Genomic DNA, 19,999 nt, shown 5'->3' on the forward strand with positions numbered 1-19,999 from the left:
TTGCCACCACAAAAAAAAAAAAGGCTACTATAAATTTTTTTGTACAAGTAAGCCTCCCCTTCTCTTTTTTAAATATCTTTGGGACACAGACCTAGTAGTGGTATTACAGGATCAAAGGTATGCACTAATGGATAACCCTTTGGATATGCCCAACATGTTCCAAATTGTTCTCCAAAATGATTGGATAAGTTTACAATTGTACCAATGCATTAGAGGCCCAATTTTGCCACATCCCCTCCAGCATTTATCATTTTCCTTTACTGCCATAATAGTCAATCTGATAGGTCTGGGGTGGTACCTCAGAGTTGTTTTTATTTGCATTTCTCTAATTAGGAATGATTTAGTACATTTTTTCACATGATTATTGCTAGCTTTGATTTGTTCATCTGAAAGCTGCTTATTCATATTGTATAATTGAAAATCTGTTACCCTAAAAAAGAACATTTCTTGGGAGCCCACTGACTTGCTGTCGTTATGTACTTCCTGTAGACAGGGGATATTAGGTGGGGATGTGGAGGGTCCCACCTCTTGGTCATGATGACAGTGAGCATGGTAGTGGTAAGGTGGGCTTTTGAAAATGACTGATCAGCCATGGGCACATAGTGTTTATTTTGTATCCCCTTTATTCCTTTATTTCTAATTGATCATTAATAAATCTCCTAAAATATAATATTTTACTATTGAGATTTAATTTTAACTTTTACAATTGGCAACCATGAAGGGATGAGAAAATACTCATTTTTTTTAAGATAGCCTAGATAAAATTTTAAAACCACATTTCTCCTGCCAAGGCTTTTCACCCACCCCTCAGCCCCACAAATTCTGAGAGGACCCCAAACTCTCTGCCTGAGCTGCTGTCCTATTCCTGCCAGTTTGTATGTTTGTTTGTTTTTTTGTTTTTCTTGTCTTTTTGCCTGGTTGTCCTCCCAAGGGGCCTGGCCTTTTTCAGTTTGAGGACTCTTGCACTCTTGGTGACAAAGAGATAAGCCACTTCTCTTGCCCAACTGCTTGAGCCCATGTTCCTCAGTTTTTCACTGCTGACTCTGGAATTGCTGATACTGCTTCCTCCAGCCCCTTACCACAATTGCTTATCTGGCCCTATCCCCCATCCCCCAGCAATCCTCCTCCTGATCGCCAGCTCTGCTCCTAAAATCAGCCTCCACCCTGACCCTGACTGCTATTGTTGCCCCTGCTGGGCTATTTGCTGACACCGGGAAGCTAGGAGTCCTTGGAAACGCTCCTCAAGACAGATGGAAAAAAAAACTGGGGTGTATTTTTCCTTAGACAATGATTAGCCTTCCTCTCCATGGCTGGGGAAACTAGTGTTTTACTTCAGGGGCGGGGGGGGGGGGGGGGGGGGACAGGGAGAAAGAAATTACTCTTCCAAACAGGAAGTTGATTATAAGCATGGCATTCTCTATGAAAGAGCAGTACCTTGCCTATTTCAAACAGTTTCTACCATTCATGAGTGCATTGATCCTTTTACTTATCTTGCCTGAGATTCAGGGGAGAAATTCATCTCCCTACCACCCTTTGCCATTTGAGCCTGCCCCATCTCTTAAGATTCATCCAGTTTGGGATTCCTCAAACCCATGTTTTCCCTCACTATGGGATATCCCAGAGAAGGAAATTTAAAGAGTCTGGAGGTGAAATTTTAAGCTTTTTCAGACTCCATTTTAAAAACTGAAAGTCTATCTTATTATATTTTGCTGATTGTCTGCTTCAAGATTTAATTTGGGGGGGGCATGTTTCCTGCTGCCGCCAGGGTCAAGGGGCTGGTGTCGCACACGTGCGCTGGGCACCAAGACTGAGCTAAGGTAAGCATGGGCAAGGAGGTACCAGCGCCAGACGAGGACAAATCGAGCGTGAGCGCCACCGCCGCCACCACCACCACCACCACCACCACCACCACCACCACCACCGCTGCCTTCACCTTCACATCATCAGGACCAGCCATCTCTGCCGCCTCCATCGCATCGCCCCCCCCCCCCCCCACTCCACCCTGCTCTGATGGCGACTACTGAGGATTTTCAGGAGCATGATTCGACCAGCGAGGGCATGGATGATAGCAACCATGATCACCAGTTTGAGCCCATTGTCTCTCTGCCTGAGCAGGAGATTAAGACCCTGGAGGAATATGAAGAAGAGCTCTTTAAGATGCGAGCAAAGCTGTTCCGATTTGCATCTGAGAATGACCTTCCAGAGTGGAAAGAGCAAGGGACAGGTGATGTGAAGCTACTGAAACACAAGGAGAAAGGGACAATTCGCCTCCTCATGAGGCGGGACAAGATCTGTGCAAATCACTATATAACCCCCCTGATAGAGCTAAAGCCCAATGCAGGCAGTGACAGGGCTTGGGTTTGGAACACACATGCTGACTTTGCCGATGAAAGTCCAAAGCCAGAGCTGCTGGCCATCCGATTCCTGAATGCAGAAAATGCCCAGAATTTTAAGGCAAAATTCAAAGAATGCAAGAAGGAGTTAAAAAACCAAGAAAATAAAGTAAAAAATGAAGAACCAAAAATAGTACCAAAAGAAGAAACTGTAGAAGAACTGAAAGAAGAACCAAAAGAAGAACCAAAAGAAGAGAAAGCAGGAATAGTCAAAGAGAGAAGTTCTGACCAAATGGCTAAGAAGTTAGAGGCACTCTCAATGAAGGATGGTGACCCAGAGTCTAACCAAGGGATCCAGGTGCAGAAGAAGGCGTTTGAGACCCAGGAGGCCCAAGAGAGCCAGAGGGACCAAGAGGAATGGAAGCCTAAGGCCCAAGAGATCCTGGAGGCCCAAAAGCCTCAGGCCCAGGATAAGGACACTGAGTAGCAATAAGTCATCTCACCATGGGCCTCACATTCTTTCCTAATTTTTTCCTTTTATTTTCTTTATTTTTGTTCATTTTGGGTTTTGTTTTGTTTTGTTTTAACAAGGGACTTTATATAAAGAACTGGATTCCAACCTCCAGGTTGTTTTCTAAGCTTTTACCCTTTTGAAGATGTCTTCTTCAGCAGACCCATTCCCCAGTCCAATGTAATGCGCTCATGCCATTCTTTTCCATAGTGGAAACACTTATTTATAGTACATCCAAAAGAGTGAATAAAACATTTCAAAGCTGCATCAAAAAAAAAAAGATTTAATTTTGTGGTTTTAAATTCATATATTAATGTATTCAATACTATTCTGTTACACTGAATCAGTTTAATCTACCATGTTTTAACTACTGTTATATTCTGTTACCTTTCCCCTATAACTATACTAAACAAATATTATTGAATAAGACCCACCTCCCCCCAAAAAAACCCAGCTTTTTCTTCTATTTTTGCTTTGATAATTGTCACATAGAGGATGGATGGACTTCATCAAAATTGGCTACAATTGTGTAACAACCTTTGGAAATTTTGATGAGCTAAATATATCAAATTGATTTTAAGAGGTCTTCAGACATGATTTTTGGATTTTTTTCCAACAACTCTGACTGATCATTTTACCTGCCTCTGAGTTATTTTTAATGAGGTAAAAGGTCCATTTTAGTAGCTAAAGTGAAGTACAATTATAATCCCTACCTCCCGCATTTGTAGAAATGTGAATGGATGGAACATAATAGTCTCATACCAAAGGAGCTGGGAAGTTGATCCCAGCGCATGGTACCCCTGGATGGCTCCCAAGAGGGAGCATCTCTCATTTGTAACTTTTCAGCTTACTATACCTTTCCACCAAAATGATATAGGTTCTTGTTGACATTTTTAGACCCAATTTCAATAGTACATAGGTTTGGTTTTTTCTAGATTCCTCTGCCACATTTTATAATGATGGCAGTAATATATTTTTTAAAAATATCTCAGTCAAGGTTGAAACATTGCTGCACCTGAAAAACTTGTGACAAGTATCCATTAGTTTCTAAGGGTTTTTTAAAATGTCATATAGCAGACTCATGTAAAATATGATAGTAGGTTTGTTTGCTATTTTCACTTAATGGGCTATTGTAATTTTGGGGATTTTGATACCTTTTGAATGTGCATTACCTGTTGTATTACTATTCTTTATAAAAAACTGTTACTTTGTGAAAATCATTTGCTTGCACTCACAGTGGATCATGGCCAAATTTGAAAAGGAATGGATCTCATTTTGGGGTAAGAAATGTTTGTATTCTACCTTTCCCAAGCTGACACAGTGTGTCAATGATTGCAAGCTGTATATTTTTGATTTTTAAAACTTTTTTATTGTTTTTGCTTGCATGTGTAATATATTATTTCAATTTTATTTTTTCTCTCCTTTTTTGTATTTGAAGCATATGTCAATAGTATTGAGATTTTTCTTTAACTTTTTTGATTTTGCAATAATATGTTAAAAAAATATATTTGCCCTAATGTCAATGCATACCCAAAAAGCTTTAGACTATAAAAATGATGCCATTGATTGTTTAAAAAATAATTATGGGACTTTGCTTAATGATTTTGTCTGATTCCAGGAGAAGGGAATACAAAGAGTCATTGCACAAAGCCAAAGAAGCACAAAGCTAAACTGCATAGTGCCAATCGAGCACAAGGTCAAAGAGACTGACCAATCCCAATGGGATTAATGAAAATTTTGAGCCAAAACAAGAGGCCTTGAACTTGTTTGGGGTTCGAGGTTGCGGCTGTTTAACATGTGTTGAAGGCAGGTCTTCCTTGTCCCACATTCTACCAAGTATCTCTAAATTTGGCTCCTACTGTGATAAAGGATGAAAAGGTTTGTAATTTGCAAAACTTTTGCAAAAACTGAGAAATGCAAACCTTAGGAAAGATTGACAGTAGCATGTGACCAAGGGTCACATGGGAGCCTGAGCCTAGAGATCTGGGAATATTCTATGCTCAACAGTTTGTCTTCTCAGTGTCTGCTCTCCTTGAATGACCTAGTCTGTTTTCCTAGAAGATCTTGAAGATGAGTTTGCCTGTGACCAATGGAGGAAGGAGTTTTTCCTGGATCTGGCTGCTGGCAGCATCAGTCTGGATTTACTTGAACATCTAACAACATAAGATTCCTGGCTCTATTTGATTTGGACTCCTGGTTTGAGATTGGGATATTTGGGAGGTTAGTTTCGTAACATAGTTTACATAGTTTAGTTAGTTATAATCTTTTAAATTAAGTTTAAGAATAAGTAAATTCCTAAACCCTTATTCCTTTCCTACCCTTCCCGAACAATAAACTAGAATTTATTTATATGTTTTCCTCTTGTTTTTCCCTTACCCAAAATCCTACCTTAACACTAACACTACCTGGACTCCTATAATCTAGTCCCTATTCTGTCTTTCATTATGTGGCAAAACTTTCTGTAGTCCTGGCTGCTGATTGGGAAAGTGCATAATTACATAAATCACTTTAATTGGGCCCTGATTCAAGGACCTGTTATACGTTTATTTTCTTTTACTCAGAATTTTTTCACACCAGACTTTTATAGTCTATATTTCATCCAGAAGTTATTTTTCTCTATTTGAATTTTTCTGTTTTTGATTTCTCTTGCCAATTGATGCATATACTTCATAACTCAGCCATGTATCCCTAAGTGATCCCCGTGTTTTTCAACACCCTCTTTAGGGGGAACTGTATAATTATTCTAAAATGCAAAGTCTAATCTTTTTTTTAGAGTAATTTTAGTATAAGAAACATGCTACTTCTCTGAATCCAGAAAGTGAACTGTTTGGAGAAGGCACCATGAAGATGCCTCCACAGACCAAACATTGCACCAGAAGATCCAGAGTGAACTTTGGGATGTGGTGATATAAACTGTGTGGGATTGAATGCATTTGTTTTGTATGTATACTCTTATGCCAAAGGGGACTTTCCCCAACTGGCTTTTTGTCAATGCACCTAGAAATTTTTGGTTTTGTTCTCTAAACCCCAAATTATTGTAATTTAAAGGTTGGTTATATTTACAAGATCCATTGGAGAGACCAGTCTTCCATGGATCTCAGGGGCGGGATGTATAATTGAAAATCTGTTACCCTAAAAAAGAATTACATTTTTGGGAGCCCACTGACTTCTTGTCATTACATACTTCCTATAGACAGGGTATATTAGGTGGGTTCATGGAGGGTCCTGCCTCTTGGGTATGATGACAGTGAGCATGGTGGTGGTAAGGTGGGTTTTAAAAATGGCTGATCAGCCATGGGCACATAGTGTTTATTTTGTATCCCTTTTATCCCTTTATTTCTAATTGATCATTAATAAATCTCCTAAAATATAATATTTTACTATTGAGATTTAATTTTAACTTTTATAATATCCTTTGACTCTTTGTCAATTGGGAAATAACTTGTATTCTTACAAAATTGACTTAGTTCTTTATATTTGATATTTTATATATTTGATAAATGAGACTTCTATCAGAGAAATTTGTTATAAATTTTTTTTTACAGTTTGTTGTTTCCATTCTAATCTTGGTTACAAAAAAATTTTAATTTAATATAGCCAAAATTATTTATTTTATATCTTATGTTCTCTATCTCATCTGGTCATAAGTTCTTTCCTTCTCCATAGATCTGACAGGTCAACTAGTCTATGTTTGGGAAAGGAATTTTCCTTCCCATTATGTTGATTTGTTTAACATCATCAACCAGGGACCTGAAGATCCTTTACCATTGAGATGTGCAAGTATAGACAAAGCCTCAGAGAAAGGAAGTTGAAACCAAGATAGGAAACTGATCCCACAGGCACTGTCCCCCTAGGTGGTGCCAGGCAAATTAAGGAACTATGATTGGTTCCTGAAATGTGACATTGGAGAACAAGAGAAAATTGCTTATGAGGTGAGACCAAGGCACTGTTCTCTCTCTCTCTCTCTCCCTCTCTCTCTCTCTCTCTCTCTCTCTCTCTCTCTCTCTCTCTCACACACATACACACACACACACAATTTAATTTTAACTTACATATGTTCCCCTCATTTACTTATGGTATTACCCTTTATGTCTAAATCATATACTCAGTATGAAATATTGGTCTATACCTGGTTTCTGCCATATTGTTTTACATTTTTCCCAACATTTTTTGTAGAATAGTGAGTTCTTATCTGCAAATCTGGGAGCTTTGGGTTTATCACTAGATTGCTAAGGTTATTTGCCCCTAATCTATTCCATTTATCTACCATTCTATTTCTTAGCCAGTACCAGATTTTTTTGGTGATTATTACTTTATAGTACAGTTTGAGACCTGTTACTGCCCCCCCCAATAATTCCCTTGATATTCTTGATATTTTGTTCTTCCAAATGAATTTTATTATTTTTTCCTAGTTTTTTTTTCTAGTTCTATAAAATAATCATTTGGTAGATTAATTGGTATGGCATTGAACAAATTAACTTGGGGAGAATTGTCATTTTTATATTAGCTCAACCTTCCCATGAGCAATTAATGTTTTTCCAGATATGACTTTATTTGTTTAAAAAGTGTTTTGTAACTGTGTTCAGATAATTCCTGGATTGTCTTGGCAAACAGATTCCTAAGTATCTTAAATTGTCTAGAGTTATTTTAAATGGAATTTCTCTATCTACCTCTTACTACTGTACTTTGTTGCTAATATATAGAAATAGTGATGATTTATGTAGGTTTACTTTATATCCTTCAACTTTGCTAAAGCTATTATTTCAACTAGTTTTTTAGTTGATTATCTAGGATTCTCTAAATATACCATCATATAATCTACAAAAAGTGATAGTTTAGTTTCCTCTGCCTAGTTTAACTCCAATTTTCTTTTCTCCTCTTATTGCTAAAGTTAGAATCTCTAGTACAATATTAGATAATAGAGTTGAAAATGGGCATCCTTGCTTCACCCCGATCTTATTGGGAAGGTTTCTAACGTATCTTCATTGCAGATGATACTCATTGTTTTAGATAGATACTACTTATTTTAAGGAAAGGCTCATTTTTTCCTATGCTTTTTAGTGTTTTTAATAGGAATTGGTGTATTTTATTGAAGGCTTTTTCTGCATCTATTAAGATAATCTTGTGATTTCTTTTAGTTTGATTATTGATATGGCCAATTATTGATATGGCTGATAATCATCTAAATATTAAGCCAGCCTTTCATACCTGTTTTAAATCCTACCTAGTCATAGAGAATGATTGATAGACTCATGATAGATAGATGTAGTCTCTTTGCTAGTATTTTATTTAAGACTTTTGCATTGAGATTCATTAAGGAAATTGGTCTATAATTTTTATTCTTTCTCTGTTTTTCAGCACCATATTTATGTCATAAAAAGAATTTTGTAGGGCTCCTTCTTTGCCTATTTTGCCAAATAATTTATATAGTATTGGTATTAATTATTCTCTAAATATTTGATAGAATTTGTGAATCCATCCAGCTCTGGGGATTTTTTGTTAGGGAGTTCATTGATGGCTTTTCCAATTTCTTTTTCTGAGATGGATTGTTTAAGTATTCATTTTACTTTTTTGTTAATCTGTGCAATTTATATTTTTGAGAATATTCATCCATTCTACCTAGATTGTCAGACAACTGTCATATAATTGGGCAAAATTGCTTCTAATGATTGCTTTGATTTCCTCTTCATTGGTGGTGAATTCATCCTTTTCACTTTTGATACTGGTGATTTGATTTTCTTTTTTCATTTTTTAATCAAATTAACCAATGCTCTATTTATTTGGGGTTTTATTCCCCCATAAAAACCACATCCTACTCCTCTCCATTAGTTTTATAGTTCTCTAACTTTTAATTTTATTAATTTCTCCTTTGATTTTGGGGGATTTCCAATTTAGTCTTTAATTGGGGATTTTAAATTTATTCTTTTTTTCTAGTTTTTTTAGTTGCATGCCCAATTCATTGACCTGCTTTTTCTCAATTTCACTGACATAAGCATATAGATTTAGAAATTTTCCCCCAAGTGCTGCTTTAGTTGCATCTCAAAACTTTTATGTTGTCTCCTTATTGTCATTCTCTTTAAGGAAATTATTGATTTTAAAAATAATTTGTTCTTTGACCCACAACTTTTTAAAATTAGTTTCATTCCCAATTAAATTTTAATTTGTCCTTCCATGGACCCTCATTGATAATAATTTTTATTGCATTATGGTCTGAAAAAAGGATGTTTTCACTATTTCTGCTTTTCTGCATTTGATTGTAAAGTTTTTATGCCCTAGTACTGATCAACTTTTGTGTACATACCATGTGCTGCTGAATACCCATTCAATTTTTTCCAGACATCTATTAAATCTACCTTTTCTAAAATTGCATTCGTTTCCTTTATTTCTTTCCTCTTTATTTTTGGTTAAATTTTACCTAGTTATGAGAGAGAGTTATGAGAGGTCCCGCACTAATACAGTTTTACTGTCTGTTTCCTTCTGAAGCTCATGAATTTCTCCTTTAAAAATCTGGAGGTTATGACATTTGGTGCATATATGTTAAGTATTTATATTACTTAGATGTCTATAGTAACTTTTATCAAGATGTAATTTCCTTTCTTATCTCTTTTAATTAGATCTATTTTTGCTTTAGTTTTGTCTGAGCTCATGATTTCTCCTCCTACTTTTTTTACTTCAACTGAAGCACAATAGATTCTACTCCATCCCCTTACCTTTACTCCATGTATGTCTACCTGCTTCAAATGTGTTTCTTTTTTTAAACCCTTACCTTCCATCTTAGAATCAATACTGTAAATTGGTTTCAAGGCAGAAGAATGGTAAGTGGGGATTAAGTGGGTCACACAGCTAGGAAGTTTCTGAGGCCAGATTTGAACCTAGGACCTCCCATCTCTAGGCCTGGCTCTCAATTCACGAAACCACCTAGCTTCCCCCCTCAAATGTGTTTCTTATAAACAACATATGGTAGGATTTTGGTTTTTAATCCACTCTACTAACTGCTTCCATTTTATGATGAGTTCATCCCATTCACATTCACAATTATGATTACTGACTATGGATTCCCCTTGATCTTTTTTTCCCTTTTGATTCTACTCTCTCTCTCCTTTTACTCTCTCCTCACATGTTTTGCTTTTAATCATCCCCTTTATATTACTCCTCTCCTCACCCCATCCCCATCTTCTTCACCTCCCACTTCTCTGCAGGGTAATGTAAGATTCAGTACCCCAAAAAGTATGGTTGCTCTTCCCTCTCTGACCCAGTTCTGAGGAGATTGCCTATATGCACTCTTATCCTACTTCCTCTCCTTTAGGAGCACACTGTGAGCTGCCTTGCCCTGGAACTGAAGCACCAGCCAGGCACAAACTTTCAGATGCTGTGGTTCTGGTCTTCACTACAGGCTTAGGCAGGGACTCAGTACCTCTGTCTGGGATTATACCAGCTTGGAGTACTACAGATTGCCCTGAAACAGGCTTGGGCAAGGGCTCTGGGCCTCCTCTTAGGCTTGAACAGGCCAGGTGTGGCCTGCCTTGTACCAGAGCTTGGGCCCAGGTTCAGAGTTGGGGGGGGGGGCTGGCTTTTCTACCCACCACTCCCCTGTCACACCGGTGAAATAGATCTTCTCTGTGTACCATCCAACTTGTTTCCCATATGCTCAGAGATAGAACAGCAACCATACCCACTGGGGTATTGAATTCTATATCTCATGCCTCTCCACCCCCCCCCCCCATGTATTCTGTGATCCAGAAATATCAGCCTTCTTTCTCTTCCTCAGTGAAGACCACATATCTTAACTCTTGGCTATCCTCCATGCCCAGAGTTCTCTCCCTTCTCATTTCTGTCTCCCTGGCTTCCTTCAAGTCCTAGCTAAAATCCTACCTTCTACACAAAGCTTTTCCTGATCCCCCTTTAATGCTTCCCTTTGAGATTATCTCCATTCATTCTGCCTATAGCTTATTTGTTCATAGTTGTTTACATGTTGTCTTCCCCATATGAGCTTGAGAGCAAGGGCTGTTTTATTTGCTTCTTTTTGCAACCTGAGCATTTAGCCCCCAGTGCCTACCTGTGTGACCTCAGGCAAGTTACTGAACCTCTCTGAGCCTCCATTTCCTCATCTATAAAATGAGGAGGTTGTACTACATTACTTCTGAGGTTCCTTCAATGTTAAAATATGTAATCCTTTAATAAAGTCAAATGAGATAATAATACATGTGAAATGCCTTACAAATCTTAATATTTTATAATCTTAACATGCAATGTTAGTATCAGCTCTTATTATTATAATGTATAACTCCCCAAATATTTCTAATTCCCATTTCCCTAATTGGAACGTTCTCCCTCTAGGAGATGATTCTAGATTTTTCTCCCTACATCCTTAAATCACTCAGTTTCAGGATTGTGGCCTACTTGGGTTTGAGATTTTCTGATGGATAACTGAGTAAAAATTCACCTAACCCATTATACCTGGCCAGTCTCAAACCATGCTTCATATCTCATCCATCCATCTACCCTGACACTGGGACCAACCTGAACATCTTGCCATCTGCTTGGGGCAACCCTTTCCAGCCACCCTTTTACTTCCTGCTCTAGGGGAGTAACTATAATCATCACTACAGCTGCTCTGAGGAAGGATATGACTATCTGTCATCTTCTAGCTCCCCTCACAATCCCTGACAGACCAAAACTTCCTTCCTGGATAGTCCTTCATGTGTTATATCTTTCATTAGAATGTAAGATAAGGACTGCCTCACTTTTCATACTAATTCTAGGACTCACAGTAATAAAAATATTCTAGAACAGGACCAAGCAGATAGCTTGCTACATAAATATATACAATTTGGTCAAGTCCTTCATATAGATAATAAAATAACACAGCATTAAGCAATAAGAGGAGATTGCCTGGATTACATTTAGGAAACTGTCAAATGGCTAGTGAAAATTCATCTTTTTTTAATACCAATATTTTATATGACTGTGAATCATGGAAAACAAGCCGAGAAACAGAAGTTCCAAAATTACAAATAACCCAGAGATGAAAAGCAAGTTGCAATATATCATTAAATGATTATTTGACTGCCAGAAATTGTGTAGAAATGGTTTACAAATTTTTATAAAAAGACGAAATCCCATTTTGTGCTGGGACTTAAAAGGATAGGAATATATACTAGCAGGAGACATTTGGATAGAGAGATCAGCTAAACTAAAATGAACCTAGGAGATAACAATGATCTGGAAAGTCAAAGGGACTGACAAGTGGTCAGTCAAAATAACCAAATAGGTCCAGGAAAGAAAGCACATTTCAGAGTCTAGGCCTGTGATGGCAAACCTATGGCATGTGTGCCTAGGATAGCACACCAGGACTTCTATGGAGAACATGTGGACCCCTGGTTTGGCCTGCTGGGAACGTATGGGTGGAGCATTCTAGCCTCCCTCCATCCTCCCAGGGGCTGAGCACAGGCAGCTGGCTCACCTCCTGCCCTGAAGCTATGAGTTGCCTCTCCACCTACCCCCAAAGAAGTAAGTGAGCATGGCTGCTCCCTACCACCCTGAAGCTGTGGTGGTGGAGGCAGCCCTGAGGGACATGGAGCACAGCAGGCTGGGCTAGTAGCCTGGCCCTCATACTGCATGCAGTCTGGGGGTGGGGCAGCAGTTGGGGGCAGGGCATGACAGGCAGGCAGACTAGGGGTGGGGTGGGACATTGCATTAGGTACCCAAAAAGTTCCCCATCACTGGTCTAGGAAATCAAACAGTCAATCAACAAGTATTTATTAATCACCTACTATATAGCAAGCCCTGAGACTATAAAGAAAGGCAAAAGATAATCCTTTTCTCCAGAAGCTCACAAACTAATGTAGGAAATTATATGTAAATAACTGTACAAACTATATATTTGGATATATTGTATATATTTGGATTTGGATATTTGTATTTGTATTTGTATTTGGATAATGTATTTGGATAAATTGTATATAGAGGAGAGCAGATAATCAACAGAAGGAAGGTACTAGCATTAAGGGGGATCGGGAAAAGTGGAGGGTTCTTTTTTTCTTGAACTTGAAGTTAGGGAAATCAAGATACAGAGATGAGAAAGAAAAGAATTCCACACATGGGAGACAGTCATCAAAAGTAAGGAAATACAAGGATTTCATAAGCCTAGTGCTGGTAAACATTTTTATAACCCCATCTCCAAGTGAATGATATTTTGTCCTCTGCTCTGATTTTATGCTGCCTGCTGTGTGTGAACAGATTAAGGTATTGATTTTGGACAGAAAAAATCAGACCTGCAGATAAAACCAACTTCTGGACTTATCTCACATTCAACAGTTCTGAGTATATTTTAATGTACCCAGAAAGAATTAGTCAAAGTAAAGCAGACTTTAGAAAAAGTGAAAATACAGAAAAATGGATTTATTATAGTGTGATCTAGTCATAGAGCTAAAATAATAGGCCTTTAAGTTCATGAGAGCTGAGACTTAAAATTTGAGATGGTAATAAAGCTGTTGGGAATTATTTTAATTCTGAAACATCTTGGAACATGCCAAGCTCAGCATTTAGAAATTCTCTTCAGTGAACCAAAAAAGAACGAGCTTTTCTCAAGACTTACTTCAAAAACTATGATGAAAGGCTCTCTTGTAGCTCTAGGAAATAAAATAAATATCACTTTTATAAACAGTGTTGAGATTCTCAAGGTTTCCAGTTCTCAGAGGCAACATGGTGCTATAGAAAAAGCTCTGGATTGGAATTGGAAGACCTGGGTTCCCATCCTATCTGTCTATGGACAAATCTCTCTTTCAGTTTCTTCTTCTAAAATGAAGAGGGGGAAAGCAGATCTATGAGGACCTTTCTAGCAAAGAATCTATGATCTTTCATGTTTTCAGTCTCTTTCTTTCTACTGGCTCCATACTTGCTGCCTATACATGGGGCTGAATCTCCAATTAGTTAATAAAAAAACCCCAGAAGAACTTACCTTCTCTTCAAGCTACCATCCTTTAACTGCAATTTGGTCAAACCCCTAGGAAAAAGCATTCTATACTTGTTGCCTCCACTCTCCTCTCACTTAACTCCTAAAAAGTGTGCAGTCTAGATTCTGACCTCATCACTCAACTCAAACTGCACTCTCCAAATCTATCAACAATCTCTTAATTGCAAAATTTGATGGCGCTTTTTTTTTTTTAAAGATCCTCATGCTTCTTGATCTCTCTACTGCATTTGGCAATGTCAGTCACCTTTTCCTGGATACTCACTCCTCTCTAAGTTTCAGGGCACTACTCTCTTCTCTCTCTCCTCCTACCCCTTCTGACCTTCCCTTGGTCTCCCCTTTGTTGATTCATCATCCATATCAGGCACCCTAATTGTGGCTTTATACTGGGACCTTAACTCTCTATATACCATTTCACTTTATTCATCAGCTTGGTCTCTACATTTAACCCTAGTCTCTAACTTGAACTCCCAAATTACTGACTGCCTATTAGACATTTCAAACTGGATATCTAATAAATACCTTAAATTCCACTCATCCGAAAAAAAGATTTCATTATCTTTCAAACCCCAAATGACTTCTATTCTCAATTTTCCCATTATAAGCAGCATAAAAAATTAAGCTTGCCACTGTATGATCCAGTGCAACTGGCATTCTTTCTGTTCCTCACACATGACAATCCATATTCCAATCCATACCTTTGTAATAGCCACTCTCTAGGCCAGGTACGTACTTGCTGCTAACCTCTACCTTATATATTATATTTCCTCTCTTCCTTCAAAAAAGCGCATAAACCACCTTCTACATGAAGCTTTTCCTGATCTTCCCAATTGCTATAGTCTTCCCTAATTATGGATTTAATTGTTTTTTATCTTTATACTTATTGTGTAGGTACCTGTGTATCTATATACACACTTATCTCCACCAAAGGCAAACAAAAACTCCTTGAGAGCAGGGATTGCTTCATTCTTTGTATTTGTTTCTCCACCACTAACACAGTGCCTGGCACATAAAAGACATTTAATAAAGATATATTGATGAATTGATTCTTGAATGAAAGAAAGGGACCACTGCTTTTTCAGGTACAGCACTGTTCCCACAGCTCCAAGAAATTTAAATCAACATGTGAATCAGGGACTTTATATGTGTCCATAGCCATTGTTCTCCAATGACCTACTAAGATAGTATTTCATTATATTAATGTACCACAATTTATTAAACCATTTTCTCCACTATTGGAAGTTTAAGTTGCTTTTTAGATGTTTATAATGACAGGTAATACTATTATAAATTTAGAATTTATTAAGGGCCTATTAAGTGCTGGGCATTACCCTAGGTACTAAGGATTCAAATATAAAAACAAAATAATGCAAATATTCAACTTACATTCTATGAAAATATTTCAATAGAAAGTTATTTTAGGGAGTATGGATGATACGTTCAGTATATATATTCATATACACCCACATTTACATATATATGTACTGTTAATTTCAAAATTATTCCATCCTAATCAAACCATTCTTTAGAAGATCTGGTTTAGCTATTTCCTGATCAATAACAATAGAGATACTTGGAATAACAGAATCAGGTCTTGGAAACTACATTTCTTCTCCCTTCTTAGTTTAACAAGATTAGGAAGGTCTGCATTAAACTCAAGACTTAATTATCTGAGGAGATGGCCTTCAACAGACATGTGCAAAAAAAGGACAGATCTCTGAGCAGTCCCAAGTCAAGCTTGAGCCACCATTGGCACATGTAAGATGCAGGAAGTGAGGTAGAGAACAGCCTCTGGAGTGCTCTTGACTTCCTGAGGAGAGGGCTAGAGTTCAGTTTGATCCTGGAGTTTGAGCTTGGAGGAGCCCCGCAGACAGCTTTCCTTCAGACCGGTCACGTAGTGATAAGGACTGACCCTTTTCTTTGCCTTGGCTTTCCAAGGCCTTAACGCCTGCTTTGGCTCAGCCTAAGCCAGAGTGTTTTTGAGTTAAACTCCTTTCCTTATCTCCCTCTTTCCTTCTCTCCCTCTTTCTCTCTCTCTCTCTCCCTCTAATATTTTCTTCCTCCTGTTGTAATTAAATCACCATAAAAATTTGGCAGCTGACTTGGGTATTTTATTATTTGGGATTTCCCTTGGCAATCATTTAAATTTATATTTTTTCAGTCTCAACCATAATATTCACCCTTTACAGTACACACACATACTCAGCAATAGAATTAGCAAGCTCTCAAAATGTTCAAATTTCCTGCTTGGAACAAAAATCAAAATTTATTAGAAATGATTCTTAGATAATAAGAAAATGATTCTCAACAACAATTAAAAAAATTATTCCCAAGAGGTGAATGGAAATGCTATATTTATTCAAGGCCCAGAAGAGAGTATCATTGCAGCCACCTGAGAAGGATGGCAGAGCCAAAAGTAAGAAACACTTTTTGGCCCACTAGAAGAAAAAAAAAGAGGCTAAGCAAAACAAAGAAAGAAATCTTTGCTCTCCTGGTCCACCAAAAGGAAAGGAAATGAACCAAAAATGAACAACAAAAAAATCTGTTCCCTTAAGCATGAAAGATAAAAGAGAATTAGAGGATTTTAAAAAAATCAATCAATAAGCTTTTATTAAATGATTACAACACACCAGGCACTGTTAAATGCTAGAAAACAAAGAAGAGAGTTCATGCTCTCAAAGAGCTTACACTCTAAGGGGGAAGATATGTAAAGTGCTTTGCAAACTTAAAAGTGCAATACTGTGATGACGATGATAATGATAATGGTGATGACATGTTTGTAATCAACATATTACTGTCTGAGAAAGTTTGAAGGTTTAAGATGGATAGCAAAAGAGGAGAGGCATATCCTCATTTCACTGGCTCCCACCTTTGGAATTTGGGGTAATAACTTCTCTCCCCAAACTACACCTTTTTCCTTCTACTAAATGGAGTCACTCTTCTATGATCAACTATGAGGAAAGAGATAGTTATGATTATTCCAGAAGATTTGTGTCTTAAATATCCATGCACTAATATTTCCAGTCAATTCAATTCACAGAATTAAAGTCCTAAGCTCCTCTTACTGAGGTAAGGAAATATCTTATTTTTCATGCTTCAAAGTCTTTTGGAACTGAAATTCAGTAGAAGTCTCTCATCTCTCATCTTCCAAAAAACAAGACAGTTTTGAATCAAGGGAATCTGGCCCTACTCATAAAATAAAGTTACCTTCTCAGTGCAGTCAACATAACTTATTAGTGACCATTTTTTCTGGAGTCCTGTTTAAAAGACTGAAGCCAAGGGAGGGGGGAAATGAGATATTATTCTGTTCCAGCTCTTCATTTCAAATAGAGAAAGTGCCAGTTATTAATTATGTTATGAAGAACAGCTGAGCAAGCAGGATCCTAAAGATGTCTTTGACAGTTAACAAAAAATAATAAATAGTTTTAGCTGAAGTTCTTGGAAAATTTCTGCCACTGTTTTAGTTAGTGTTATATATAACTGACATACTCTCTTAGAATGACTCCATCACTGTTATGCACTGTTGTTTCCAATCATAGTTTGGAATATCATTCAGCTTTTTAAAAAGATTAATGTGTAACACTGTGGTATACCACATGGAATATATTAGTCACCTTAGTTAACAAAATGAGACAGACACAAGATTATGTGTCATAACATAACATGTTAATTGAAAATCATGAAAAAGTTTCATAAAACTATGACTTTTGAGGTAAAAAAGTATTTTGAGGAAACAGAATTTAACTTCTCTATTCAAAGTCTGTTTGCTATAAACTGTTTATCATATCTTTATAACCCAGCAAGTATGCCAATTTCCAAAGGAACTGTATGCTAGAACCAAATTTTAACTTGGAGAAATGATTGTAGACTAAGCCCCAGATGTCAGCCCTCATAAGGTTTATAAGAATATTGGTTAGTACCTTTTTGTAGTGTTCTGTATCTCTAATGGCAGGTTAAAGTAGTTGGTACCCCAGTGTATAACATGATCACTCTTTTGGTTTGATTGGTCCTGCCCAGGCTTAGATTACTTTTACTTCATGGGCTTATCTCAATTACATGTAGAGGCATTTATCTATTTTACTCTCTTTCTGGTTTTTAGGCTGTCCTGTTTACTGAAAATTATGCTTGCTTAGGAGTTTAATATCAATAAGCTTTAGAATTTCATGTAATCAGTGTTTGTTCTTCTTTCTCCATCTGTCCCCACTCTAATCCATCCCAAACCTCAGCTATGTTGAAGCAGAGATATATTTTCTGGCTCTTTAGAAGGATCTAAACCTTTTCCAAAATATCTGTCCACTGCTATCATTAATCATACCAGAGAAAGGCATGATGGACCCCTTGATTTTTCTATTATATGAAGGAGGGAAAACATTTATAATAATTTATAACAATATTTATAACAAAGCAATAATGATAAATGATAAGCAATTGAGGAACAAGTTTTTCACAAGGAAAAAAAGCTACCTTTCTCCTAAGTTCCACCTTCTTCCAAAAGGGAAGAGGAACTAGGAAGAAATTGCTTATCAGCTTAATGGAAATAAAAACTTTGAGATAAACTCCCTTTAACAGTTGAGTGGGGAGAAGAGAGGAAGCAAATCTCATATTCCACCCACCCCCAGAACTGATCTTCAATCTTATCAGCATGCCCTATCAATTCTCTGACAGGATAAAGGGTCACTTATATAGCTTACCATCTTCCTTGACATGAGTTTACCAGGTCATAGAGAAAAGTAGTAGGTAAACAACAGATATCCTCAAATCCCTAACTTTAACTTGCTCATATATTTCCTCTCCTGTGGCATAATCCAGCAGAATATATAATCCAATTCCTTTCCCAAGAACGTTTTAAAACAGTTCCAGAAAAACCAATCTTATATTCAGACTTCAAAAGCATTATCAAATTGTTGAATTTTAGGATAGGTGCCACATAGTAAAATTGCAGAGCTCTGATTTCATTTACCTTTTCAAATAAGCAATCATTTCAGATTCAAACTATAATTTTTATGCATCTTCAAACTAGAGGGAAACGTAAGAGATATTATGATCCAATATCTTTATTTTACAGATGAGGAAACTGAGGCCTGTTGTGCAGTGACTTGCCTAGTGGTTACACTTCTAGCTAGCAGTCAAGAAGGTATTAAATAACCCAATTACCACCACCCCATATAGCTTTTGCCAGCCATCTAGTATTCCTTTAGTGGGCAAAGCACTGATTCAAGATTTGAGGATAGGATAGGAATTAGGCAAGTCAAAAACTCTCATAGATTAATCAACAGAATTTGTATTTTACCCATAGAGCACTGAAATGCTTCCTATGGAGAAAATTGGTTAGGCTCTCATATTCTGGGAGACTTCATGGCTAAATGTATCATCATTTCAATTCTATAGTTACACCCTAGTTAACAGACATATAATGATTATCTGGTTTCTGGCTTCTCTACACCCCTCCTCACAATTTCAGCTCCTCAGTTCCCACTTTCAGGATCAAAACCTATTATAGGTTTGGGGACCAATTTAGCCTTAAGCAGAGGGAAGTGTAAGAATTCTGGGATATATAGCAGGGGGCAATTCAGCCTATCATCAGCCTGATTGTTTGTCCTCCACTGACCCCGTGCCTCTATTTCAGGAAAAAAGCTTTTTGCTTTATTCTTCATGGCCAAATTCCCTCCTTACAGCTCACTTACAGTAACTGAGTCCCAGCTAAGTTTTCTAGTTCTGGGGTAAAGGACACATCACAAATGCTCTTGGGAATAATAATCCTTTGAGAACTACCACTAAAAAATCGTCTCAATGGTTGAATACTCTTCTAGATTTCTCTAACTCTGTACTCCACCTGTTTGCTGTGACATTTCCATTACCTATGGCTAGAATTGACCTACTACCCTCCTGAACCACTGATTATTGCCTGCTACCACACTCCAATTCTATGCTCTACCTGTCTGTATTGGAAATTGTCTCATAATGCCTACCTCTGGAACCTTCCCTGAGCACTTGCAGCCATATCTTAATCTCCATATCTCATCTATTTTCTATCTGAAATATCCCAGATCTACCCAAGTCCAAATCTTGACAGGAGTATTGTTACAGAAGCACATAAACTCAAGTATATACATGCACATACACAATCTCAGAGTGGAAGAAATTCTGCTGACTGACTCAACACATACCTGAAAAAGAATTTCT

The 19,999-nt window shown here is 37.4% G+C and overlaps 1 protein-coding gene across 1 annotated transcript; it reads left to right on the plus strand.

Annotated features, from left to right (window-relative positions):
- The first annotated feature begins 1,960 nt into the window (after window positions 1–1,960).
- LOC130453827 (ran-specific GTPase-activating protein-like) lies at window positions 1,961–6,222 on the plus strand. Its single transcript, XM_056794826.1, has one exon. The coding sequence runs from the start codon at window positions 2,011–2,013 to the stop codon at window positions 2,818–2,820; it is 810 nt and encodes a 269-aa protein (XP_056650804.1). The 5' UTR covers window positions 1,961–2,010; the 3' UTR covers window positions 2,821–6,222.
- Window positions 6,223–19,999: the final 13,777 nt, after the last annotated feature.

This window comes from Monodelphis domestica, chromosome 4 (genome assembly GCF_027887165.1).
Source record: "Monodelphis domestica isolate mMonDom1 chromosome 4, mMonDom1.pri, whole genome shotgun sequence".
NCBI lineage: Eukaryota > Metazoa > Chordata > Mammalia > Didelphimorphia > Didelphidae > Monodelphis > Monodelphis domestica.